At 41.7% G+C, this 12057-nt stretch overlaps 2 protein-coding genes across 3 annotated transcripts; one reads left to right on the top strand and one right to left on the bottom strand.

The window, feature by feature from the left end:
• Window positions 1-1215: 1215 nt before the first annotated feature.
• On the bottom strand, window positions 1216-7758 carry zbtb49 (zinc finger and BTB domain containing 49). Of its 2 annotated transcripts, none has more exons than XM_047584026.1 (8): window positions 7590-7758; window positions 7048-7247; window positions 5231-6357; window positions 5082-5128; window positions 4892-4965; window positions 4606-4688; window positions 4002-4163; window positions 1216-2944 (listed from the first exon to the last, which is right to left on the bottom strand). In XM_047584026.1, the coding sequence occupies exons 2-8, from the start codon at window positions 7197-7199 to the stop codon at window positions 2238-2240; spliced, it is 2352 nt and encodes a 783-aa protein (XP_047439982.1). In that variant the 5' UTR covers window positions 7200-7247; window positions 7590-7758; the 3' UTR covers window positions 1216-2237. The 2 variants fall into 2 exon arrangements, with proteins under 2 accessions (XP_047439982.1, XP_047439983.1); XM_047584027.1 differs by lacking the exon at window positions 7590-7758 and adding an exon at window positions 7460-7584.
• A 137-nt stretch (window positions 7759-7895) lies between these two features.
• lyar (Ly1 antibody reactive homolog (mouse)) lies at window positions 7896-11012 on the top strand. Its single transcript, XM_047584028.1, has 8 exons — window positions 7896-8260; window positions 8387-8501; window positions 8653-8760; window positions 8877-8957; window positions 9283-9592; window positions 9753-9818; window positions 10517-10602; window positions 10748-11012. Exons 1-8 carry the CDS (start codon window positions 8139-8141, stop codon window positions 10883-10885), a joined length of 1026 nt encoding a protein of 341 aa, XP_047439984.1. The 5' UTR covers window positions 7896-8138; the 3' UTR covers window positions 10886-11012.
• The last annotated feature ends 1045 nt before the right edge of the window (window positions 11013-12057 follow it).

Below are 12057 nucleotides of genomic sequence, written 5' to 3'. Positions count from 1 at the left end.
AATATAATATTGGTACATTCCCACAGTGTTTATTGACTTTATGAGTCGCACACGCACACAAGCTTGACAGGGTCACGTACACTTCTCTGCCTCGAGTCCCTGCCACTTGTCCATGATACTTTGAAGGACTCATGTGAAGGGCAATGAAGGAGAACGGACACCAGATTTATCCTATGTGTTGCTAGGCAACATATCCAGCACTGTGATAGGCAATTGTCAGCCACCTATATTGTAGTGAATGCTTGTCACATGTCTCACCTGCTGCACACTGGTTACCTGTGCATGGTGTTTAGTGGATGTGTTTGAGTGTGAATCTCACTTTGGCATTTGGACATTCAACAACCAAATCACTCTCTATTTAATCTTCATGCATTGCGGTTCTTGATCAGAGTGGACAGGCACCACATGCTACACGTGTCCATTGTGTCGCTATTAACGTTGCCGTATTTATTCTGCTCAGGGAGTTCGAAGAATACCTGACAAACCAAGTGAGGTTTTCCTTTCTTTCACTAACTTTTTCGGTCATGAACTGTATTGGAACTGTGTGGTTTTCAGCTCCCTCTGTGGTCCCTTCAACAGTATGACACCACATGATACGGTTGCTCTGTGAAACAGCAGCTTCGTTTTTCTGTACCCACAAAACATCACACTTCAGAGAGTAAAAGGCCTTTGTGGGACTCATGTTAAATCGAGATATTACTGTTACTGTATTACTGCAAACTTAAAGACATTGTAATATATATCATATCATCTTATGGGTCAAATGACTGTAGAACAGATGAATCACTACAGGTATTTGGCTTTGGAGAGCAAGGCCAACACCTTTTTATAAACCAAAAAAAAAAAAGAAGACAGCTCATCATGACTGATGGACTAATGACTTCTGAAAATTCCTAAAGAGTTCTAAGGAAAGGGCTTAAACTCCTCAAAGTTGCCGTAGATGCCCGACAGGCACTTAGAATAAATAAATGCTCAAGTACAATGCTTGTTTCATTAGTTTGATTAGATCACGTTTGTCTACTTTCAGGACTTGTGGGAAAATTTAATGGTTTGACTCCTTTTATGCAGGACTGTGGAAAATTCTGAAGGGCGCAAAACTTTTTAAAAAGCTCTGTAAATATATATGTACATACGCGTATGTATATACGACGAACACAAGGAAAACTTAAATGACATGAGAAATATTTTCAATATATCAATTAATACAGAAACATATTATAAGCAGAAGATAGTCCTTTTATTCTGATATGAACACATTAATATTTGACATTGATATGTGGATATATGTAAATGTAAAAAATAAGCCTAGGTTTAAAAGGTATTTTAAAGTGCAGTGCAGTATACACAAAGTAAACTGGTGGTGCTTTCTGATAAGATGTGACGCATCCAGGGATGTTCAGAGAAATCCTCAATTCACATTGAATCACTTTTAAGCTTTTTGTTGTGGCTGAGGCCATACCCTTTTACTGCTGACAGGTGGAGGACACAAAGGCTGTGGTACGGTCTTAAATACATTTCTCAGCATCTCAAAAACAGCTGTTTTATGCCCATGAGCTGACTGAATAATTCTATTGGTTCTCCAATAAAAGTAAAAATAAATTAGTTCGATTTTCAGGAATGGTTGCTTTAAAACATAGACAGTATAAATATGGATAGAAAGAAGAGCTCCCCCTAGTGCCTGGCTGCAGTATAGGATGGCATCTGTCATTTCATGAAGTTAATAGGTTAACAAATGTTCAAGTGACAATTTTTTGGATACATTTTGTTTTAGTTACATATTTGATGCCATAGAAACAGGATGTAACATATTGGCGACCACCCGTTGCCATGCCAACATGGGAAGTGGGGACACACCGTCCATATTTAAACAGTCCGTGCTTTAAACGCAGATTTCCAGTTAAGGGAAATTCTCATCAGCAATATTTTATATTTAACAGTTACCGTTTTGTGACTCATGTCGGTTTTAGAACAATGTTAAAAATTTAAACCAACAACTGAGTAAACGTTGGTCAAACCATTTCTCTTGCACCTTCCGATGCGCCTGTTTCTTTTTGTTTTGTTTTTATTGAACTTTTTTGTAGATTTTATATTTTTATTTATTTAGTTTTGTTAGTAAGAGATGCTTACAAAGTAATAATTTCATTGTATGGTCTAAGCTGCACATTGCGCATACGACAATAAACATCTTGGATCTTGAATCTGATCTGGCTTGAGTTGTGCTCATCAAAAAGAACATTTCACTGCTCCATGTCATTGTCATTCTGCAGGGTTTTCATCGCCAAACCCCACAGAGTTACGCTGGAGATAAACTGGCCTTCATTGGACCTGTAGGGCCTGCTGGACCCTGTGAGGGAACTGCAGTTATTGTCTGTAGGAGGCAGGTAGGGCCTCCCCGCCAGTCCTCTGTCCACTGACATATTCCCGTTCTCCACATACGGACCGTAAACGGCCTCTTGAGATGCCTGAGGTTTGGCCAGCTTCATGCGGTCGATGGCGGGTAAGGCCGCACTCCTCTCCTGGTGGTTGGACGAGAGGAGGTGATGGGGAACCAGCGTGCGCAGCTCCGGAAGCGGGGTGGACGTCGGGCTAATGCGCATGCTGGGGGGAGGAGTCTCTATATGAGGCGGCACCTGTGACGGCGAAGAAGTAGGCGGGGAGGGTTTCTCCAACCCTGTGTGGGGCATCGCGGCGGAGAAATGCTGCTCCGCGGCAGCAGCGGGAGGTTTACTGGTGCTGACGGGTTTGGGGAACGCGGCCGCTCCGTCTGAGCTGTGCTGGGCCACGGGGCCGTCAACTGGAGGCCCCTTGCAGTGCATGTTGCTGTGGCGCCTCAGCATGGCAGAGCGGGTAAAGCACTTTCCACAGGTATTACAGATGTAGGGTTTCTCGCCGGTGTGCGACCGTATGTGACGCTGCAGGTCTCCTGAGCCAATGAAGCACTTGCCTGAAGTAATTTATGACAAAATACTGAGCGTGAAACACTGTGTGGACATTATTTATCACCCATTAACACAGAACCGTACACTGAAATGTGGAGAAAATGGCTTTAAAGACTTAATAAGATGAGTTCACATTATGCTCTCAAACATTTATGACTTACTAGCACTAAATATCCTGTATAATAAATATTATTCACCCTACATCACAAAGTAATAAAGATCACCTCAGCTTTTTATAGGTACAATGAGAACAACAGCGTTGAATTCTCAATCACATCTAACACCCAGATCGCAACACACAGTCTCTGTATCAGTTATCCATGCAAAACATCTGAAACAGACCTGAAGTGTTAAAAAAAAAAAAAAAAAAACACCTCAGCTAGTGTTGACAGGCGTGGAGTATGAGTAAAATATGAGCTGTGACAACACCTGTCTCAACAGCTGCACTGACGTGTGACAGCTGAAATCCTTTCTGTGAAGACACAGTGTCAGGACACTGACGTCCATACCTGATAGCCAGGGATTTCTCGTACGGCTCGGGGAGCCAAATATGGCAAAATTAAACCAACGCCAAAAAGGTCTCTAAGCTAACGCTGTCATGAACAATGGAAAGAGGTGCGTACCGAAAGTGTAAATCGGTGGAATCGGTGCAGATAAATCTTTCATGCTAATTTAAAGCTGCAGGGACATGATGGCATGCTGAGTAATTAACCTCATAACCCTGTAATATTCAGAGTAGAGGTGCAAATTATATCTGTAATAACACTCTGCTGCAAAACCAAGTCCATCCACACTCCACACTACCCTAAGTTTTACTGTATGTGTATGGGAATACATTTTCTATCAAGGCCATATTATGCAAATTAGCTTTAAGGTATAATCTGGTACGATGCATCAAATGACATTTGAACTGTACACTGTCCCTTTTTAAATAAAGTAAAGTGATGGTGATGATGATAAAGATATTATCTGGAGTTATTTAATGTAACACGTTACATGAACGTCATCTACAAAACCCGAACGTGAAAAGCAACGTATAACAAAGTAAAGACTGTTCCTCACCACAGGTGGCACAGCTGTGTGGTTTTTCTCCGGCATGACGGGCCTTGTGTTTCAGGAGCTTTCTGTGCGTGTTGAAGGACTTTCCGCACTGGTCACAGGTGAATGTCTTGTCGGTTGTGTGAGTCCTCTTGTGCTCCTTGAGATTGCTTAAGTTGTTAAACCCTGAACAGAAACATGACAAGAGAGAGTTTATTTTCCACAGTAACACCATAACAAGCTGCCTATGGACACTCCTTCAATGCATGTTTTTTTCTTCCAAACACCTTATTTTTTTATTTTCTATTATATTTATTACCAATACCACCTCTGTAATAACATGTAAATATATATTCCATGTAATTCATGTTTAAATTTGCACTTTACTCTTCTGTTTACATGTTTGGATAGTTAATACTATTTATGGCATATTTTTTTCTTTTTTGTATATATTTTGTATTTTTCTATTATGTTTTTAGTTCCTTAAAACTGTCTGGTACTTGGGGGCCAAGCTCACTTGGGCCTTAAATCCCCCTCCGAGGGACAAATAAAGATTTCTGAATCTGAATCAAATTGATAGATACAGATTGACAGGAAAGTAAAGAGAAGTGCTGCTTATGTCACGTACCTCGACCACATATGTCACACAGATGTGGCTTCTCTCCGGTGTGGACCACTTTGTGGCGATGAACATCTCCTGACGCAGTAAAACTGGAAAATACAAATGAATGTTCAGCTTAAAGTCAACTACTGGAGCTGCAAACTAGACAATAGCAGACCTTACTGTATATAGGGTTATATCATACTTGAGGCAGACATATAATGCATAAATTAAACAAAAAGAAACATAAAATAATACACGATTAGAAGAAATAAATAAGAATAAATGTATTGGATAAGGGGAGATGTTTTACCTTTTGCCACATAACTCACAGATGTACGGTTTCTCTCCAGAATGTCGCCTCAAATGGGTCTGTAAATTTCCTGCCTGTCAAAGAAAATCATTAAAATATCTCAATGGAGTAAAAAAAAAAAAAAAAACATTAAAATGTCTCAGTAAGAATGAAACAACACAAATCTGTGCAAAGCTACACCAGACGATACCTGTGAGAAGTTTCTCCCACAGATGTTGCACTGAAAGGGTTTCTCGCCTGCAACAGAAAGTGTAGGTGTGTATATGAAGAATTAGAATGGATCCCTGTGGCTCATCCCAAATCTGTGATCACAAAACAATAAAACAAAACAGGACATACCAGTATGTGAGCGCTTGTGCAGCTCCAAGTTGCTCGGGTGTTTAAAGATCTTCCCGCACACGTCACAGCAGTACTGCTTGTGTCCTGCTTGCTGCGGCGCCTCCGGCCCAGGCTGCAGATTTTGATCCTCCTGGTTCACAGCTGGAGGACTGGGCAGTTGAGCGTCCGCCGCGGCCTCAGGAACCTCTTCTCTATCCGCAGTAGTGCCTTCAATGGGAACTTCTGGTGCTTCCGTCTGGGCCACGCTCCCCCCCTGATGGCTCTCTTTGGGACAGCTGAGGATGGGTTCAGCAGCGGATTCGGTGCACATCTCCTCCAAAGCCTTCTGAGACCGGAGGTAGTTGTATTTCTTTAGGTACACAGCTTTCTTTGGACGAACCGTCTTGTTGAGCATTGAGTCTGCGGGGTCAGAGTTGGGGTTGTTTAAGTTGTCTGAGGGTGTTAGAGTGGAGACGGGGTTCTTTTCCACAGCTACGGATGCGCACGGGGGGATAGACTGAACTGTGTTTCCTGAGTTGACGGAGCCACTGTTGCCCCCCTGGCTCATCCCGAGCTGACACTGCTGCTCTTCCCCCACAACCAAGGGGCCCGGGCCTTGGTTTGAAGCAGCACTATTAGTCTGAATTGCACTTTGTTTGAAGTACTGCTTGCTGTAGAAGTTGCGGAGCTTGTATCCGTGCACTAGTTGTTTTTCCACGGGCGCCTGGGAGCCGGCGGCAATGTCACAGTTTGAGCTGCTGCTAGAAATAGAAACCGGCATCCTTCGGGTGTGGTCCAAGTCACCGCTGAAACCAGACTTCTGGGATTCAGAGGGACAATGCAGGTCAACGTCGTGAGGGAGACTGGTCCCCAGGAGGCAGTCGTGGTCGGAGCCCAGCATGCCCGGGAGAGAAAATGACGGTATTTCCACCGGCGGAGGGCACGGCTTGAGGAACGCATTACACATGCTCTGCACGTTTGGAACCTGCAAACACTGAGCAATGTCCAGGAGCGCCTGCACGTTGTCTTGGTTGATGTCGAGGTGGGAGGTATACATGTAGTCCAGTATTTGGCCGATGCCACTGACGTCCTGGATAACCAGGTTGAACACCTCATTCTTCTGACTGGGGGAGTTTTGGAATAAAGACCTGGGGAGAACAAAATCATACATCCAGCTCATTAACAGTAACAGCTACGTGATAAGGACACGTAGATTACAGTACTGAGCATTAGTACAGAAATACTGGGAGTTGACTCAACTGTTTTCATTTTAGAGGTTGTGGTTTGCGCTATTATTGACCTGTATTGTGTTGTACTGACACACATCATTTTAGTCTTTGGTGTTGAATTTAATATAGTTTAACAACACCACGAACTACATCCTCTATTGTGACCATGCAGTTGAACCACTGTTATATTAGAACACAATTGTTTTTACCAGTGTACCTTATGTTTTGGCAAGTGAGTGTATGTCAGCGTATGCATTACGTGTAGATTTAGATTAGATTATTGTCATTACACAAATCTAGTTTAGCATCTAACCAGAAGTGCAACAAGCAGTTAAGTGCATGTAACATAAATAGTGTGGTATATAAGCAGTGTGGTACAGGTTGTTTTTATAGCATATGGACAATATTTACAGACAAAACGTATGTACAGATGAGACCACATATACAGGCGAGTGAGCAAAACACACACAAAAATGGATTGAACATATTAAATGTAAGTAGAATATAAATTATAACTTAATTTGCATGGGCAGGTGACAAATACACAAACACAGATAAAGTGAGCAGTACATGTCCTATCGCAGTAACATTATAGAGGCAAGCGGGCACCTGAAATAGGAGCTGAACGCGGCCAGGACGTTTTTGTGGGCTTTGAAGCAAACACCTTTGACCACCAGCATGCAGTCACAGAGCAGACCCTGGATCCTCTGCTCCTGGAGCTGCTGCAGGAGGTAGGAGCTGTGGCTGGACAGAGTGTCCATGGTCACTCCGCTGCAGACCCGCGCAGCTCCAACTTCTCCATCAAAAGGCTAGACGAGTTAAACAAAACAAGCAAGCAAGTGGCTGGTTAATACTTGTTGTTGTTCCCGGAGACTGATGTCAACATCTTGAAACGACAACGTTCACATCGTGAGCGTCTCAACAAACCGCGCAGAAACCAGTGCGCCTGCGCTTGCGAGACCGCCCAGGCAAAAATTGGACGAAAACTGGAAAGCTAATTAACAAAGCTATGGCAACCAACCGCATCTTTATGTGGCGCGATCGATGGAGCACAAAAATAGAAATCCCCAAAGATGACATTTACACATGAAAATTATCACTACATATACTGTCAGTTTACCAATGTTAGCCACAGGTAAGTCCAAACCTACTTTGAAGGTGTCCGGCTTCAGTTTGGATGATGGGTCACTTTTAAGACACTAACAACATTACATCACTTCCTGGTACAACCTCTATCTCGAGCTGAACAGTGAATAGATAGTGTGAATAAATATTTAAATAAGATAAAATAAGGCAATAATTTAATTATCTCGCATCGGGTCGTTCTACACGTCACTACAGTAAAATATTTAAAGTGCATGCGCAGTATTCAAAGCTTTGTACATTCGTAATTTCCAGTCCCGGAACCTTGCTTCGGTCAGATTGCCGCACGGAAGACTAATAATGTAGCTCCCACGTGTTGCCGTGATCACGTGTGTTTTGAAAAGTTTACACGGATGGAACGGAGCGGGCGAACGTTTGCTTTCAAAAACGATTTTGAAGCAAAGCGAATTTAACAACGAAGCGACTAATAACGATTAACGAGTTGCTAAGTCGTCTGTGGCGCCGCGACACGGGCTTATTTATAACATTTGAATAGCTTTAGATCACGTTAGCCGGTCTTCCTTAGCTAGGGTCGTAGCCTGCATCTGTGTGTCAACATGGTGTTTTTCACCTGCAACGCGTGTGGTGAATCCTTGAAAAAAGCCCAGGTTGAAAAACACGTGAACATTTGCCGGGGGTGCCAGGTCCTGTCCTGCATCGACTGTGGAAAAGACTTCTGGTAATTACTGCCCCTACGCGTACTTTGCTATTTTACGTTCACTGTGTAAGTTTTAGTAGTTTGGTCCTGCCGATCAGATTGCTAACGATGTGTGTGCACTGATGTTTGCTTGTGCGTGCTCCACAGGGACGATGACTACAAAAACCACATCAAATGTATCAGTGAAGATCAGAAGTATGGTGGCAAAGGCTACGAGGCTAAGGCGAACAAAGGAGATGTGAAACAGCAGCAGTGGCTCCAGGTACAAATAATAATCCTTTATTGATCCTTGAAGCTAAGTTTGGGTGCTCTAACCACACTTCCACAGCTCCTCAAAGCACATAGAGCTCAGTTTGTATGTGTATGATTCAAGAATGTTTTTTTGTTTTAATCTATGTATCTTTTAACTGCAGAGAGTCCACGATGCTATGAACAAACCAGGAGTCAGTCCAAAGCTGAGAGATGTGCTCAGACAGGTCAGTTCGTATGACAACGTACCGAGAAAGAAAGCCAAGTTTCAGGTCGGCATTACTTAAAACCACAACTGTTTTCTGATTTCTTATTATCATTATTGACTTTTGGTGGCAGAATTCGTTCGCATGAACTGCTGTGTTTTTGTCTCGCTATTCTCATTTAGAACTGGATGAAAAATAGTCTTAAAATTGCCAACACCAGCCTGCATGATGAAGTATGGGACATAATTGCAGCAGCTGACAGCGTAAGTTACTTTGCTTAATGTTCACTTTAGTTGTTTATTGTTGTGAATATTGATGTGTCAGCATAGCAATATGTGAGATTCAAAGTAATGAAATTCCTTAAGAAGTGGTTTCCAAAGGCCTTGGCCACTTGAAGAAAATGTATTTGTCTTTACTGGATAATAACTTATCCAAGTAATCAATTTTTGAAACTCTTTCACTGTTTGTAAATGCAAAGGTTTCCAAACAATATTCTGAGAAACTGGAAGGCGATCTACTCTTTCGTGTGATTTTCTGGTTGTGATATGTTATTTCAAGGAAAGAATAATTGTTTTTATTGCATGGTAGGCTCCGGAGACTACAAAACCATCTGTGGCTGAAGTCAAAATGGACACGGATGTAAATGAAGAGCAGAATGGGCAACCAAATGCAGAGAAAAAGAAGCTGAACAAACGGGAGCGTAAAGAAGCCCGTCAGCAAAAGAATGGGAAACGTGTGAAAAGAACTGAAAAAACAGACACACAAGAGCCGGAGGAAGACCAGGGTGGGAAAAAGGGGAAAAAGAACAGGAAGAGAAAGCATGACTCTGAAGCAACTGGAGATGAGGAGGAGAATGGCCATGATGCTGCCAGTGAGAAGTCCTTCAAGAAAACAAAGAGTGAGTCAAAGTTTTCTGAAGTAATTTTCATCATGTGTCAATCGGTCGCTGCAGTTCACTGAAAGGTTAACATATATGCCTGTTCCCATGTTGGAAAACATACCTCTGTTTCCCCCTTTTATGAAAAGAGCTGTATTTAAGGATTTATTTACTTTTGCAGCTGACAAAACAGCGGCTGGTGACATTTCCATGTCAGAGGAGACTGAAGATCAAGCTGTTTCAAAAGGTAACTTTGTCCTCTGCAAGACTGAGACCAGAGATCGCAAATAGGCGGCCTGGGTCCAGCCTGGACTTATAACTAATACATTTATTATTATTATTACTAATAAAATGATTGTGAACAAGCCTTTAATGTGCTTGTTTTGCAGCTAAAGATTAAATGCACTGTAAATCATCCCTGCGGTGTTACTCAAACTATTAGACTCTTTTCTTTTTTATATGTTTTATATTTATAGAATTTTTATAGGCTAAACGCACATATGGCAGAGAGAGGACAGAAATCCTGGCTGATCAGTAAAGAGCTCGATTTTCTCACTGAAAAAGAGCAAAATTGTCAGCTATTAATGTTTTTCAGTTGTTAGGAAGGGTTGCAGTTGTTTGTTATGGAAATTGGTTGAGTGAAACTGAATTTATGGAGAAGAAGAAAGAAAATTTTAGCCACTCATTAAAAAATGAATTTGTCTTAAAGCGCTTTATTTTTTTCCCCCAAAAGCTCTTTTTTTTTTAATTAATTTTACTTTTAAATGCTTCTGATCTTAATTTTATTTGAATATCCGTGATGAACCTCAGTAAATGAATGATGACGTTAAATGAGCCACCAGAGGTCAGTGTTGCTTCTGTTGTTTCCAGTGAGGAAATGAATATTTTCCATGAATGAATATTCTCCATACTTGAAGCTAATGCATGTTTTTGATCTACTGACAGGCAAATTCAACTGGAAGGGAAACATCAAGGCAGTACTGAAAGACTCACCTGACCAGGAACTGTCTGTAAAGAAACTCAGAAAGAAGGTGAGGGGATGAAGTGTTGTGTGTTGTGACATGATGTGCGCATACGTTTTTTTATGTTCTTATTTGTACACTGGACTTCTAAACCCAGGTTGTTGCTTTTATAAATATGATTTCAACATATTAAGCGCATGTCTGTCTGTTGCAGGTTTTGGCTGCTTACTACTCTTTCACTGGTGATCGGAATTTTAAAACAGAGGAGGAGGTGCTTGTAACTTTCAACCAGAAGGTCAATAACAATCCCAAGTTTAGAGTTTTGAAAGACAGAGTAAAACTCATTAAGTAGAGTTGTTCCACTCTCATAGAAGGCATGATGTTCATAGACTTTTAACATTTAAAAGTCACTGTTGTCTGTCTTGCATGTTTTTATAGAGATGACATAATCTTTAAGATTAAACCATTTTATGACTCAATTATGTGTCCCGTTCCTGTTCAGTAGTTCCACGGACCGCCGTGGGTCTGGTAGCATGACTGTGAAATTACCCTTGAACGTGTCAGTGTTTTTTAAAAAAAAAAAAATTTTAATGTATAAAATGACAGTTGTGATAGATGGCTGCTTTGTTACACATTCCGTGCTCACGGTAAGGCTGGGAAGTGGCACCTTATCTGTGGGATTGGATGTTCGAGTGGAGGATGGGAAGCGGGAGAGGTGCACCTGAGGTGAATTTGACTCTCACACGGGACGAAGTTAATGCACATTCCTCGGCACCCCGAACGGGGTTCACTTGGCCAGGGACACAGAAGCTCCATAGAAGCAAGACGCTTGGTGTCAGCCTCAGGTGAAGTTTTAATGCTGTCTGATTTTCCACGGCTAGAATGAGTAGTCTCTTTACTCTGTACAAGCGCACACACATTTACACACGAACAGGAGGAGCTACAGGAGGAAATCTGCCCAGCTTTATGAAGCTCCGCTAATCCCGGCAGGTTTAACACTGATGCTCATTCATCATGCTGCTTACCTGTAATTGTATATTGCATACTTTGGGTTTTAGTCAAGCTGTTACTCAAGTTTGCTAGTATTAAAATGATGTTTTCTAGTCCAGTAGGGCTCAACAGTGCCTAATTCTTTTGTTTCAATCCGGACCCCACAGGATACTGAAACTAACCCTGGTTTTACTCTTGTAAAAACAAGTGAGATCAGCATTTTCTTTTTGCCATTAGATATTCAAAGATATGGCCTTTTGCATCGTTATTAATGGCAGCCATAGATCTTCAAATGATAAAAAATTTATTTTTACTCAAATTTTACTTTTGGTATTTAAGTCATACTGTGTAATATTTAACGTGGCTGAAATCCTGGCTTGTTCCTATAGCCATTACCTCGGATGTTGTATAACTATTTGCCAATTTTCTGGCATGATTGTCCCTGCAGTTGTATGGTCTCACTTTAATGTTGTCATTACTTGGAAAACATTGCACAAGAGCGATTTAGTTTGTGCATTCATTGAGACGTGGTAA

This window comes from Mugil cephalus, chromosome 4, assembly GCF_022458985.1.
Source record: "Mugil cephalus isolate CIBA_MC_2020 chromosome 4, CIBA_Mcephalus_1.1, whole genome shotgun sequence".
Taxonomy (NCBI): Eukaryota; Metazoa; Chordata; class Actinopteri; order Mugiliformes; family Mugilidae; genus Mugil; species Mugil cephalus.
The sequence above is the reverse complement of the archived record's forward strand: the minus strand, read 5'-3'. Positions and strand labels throughout refer to the sequence as shown.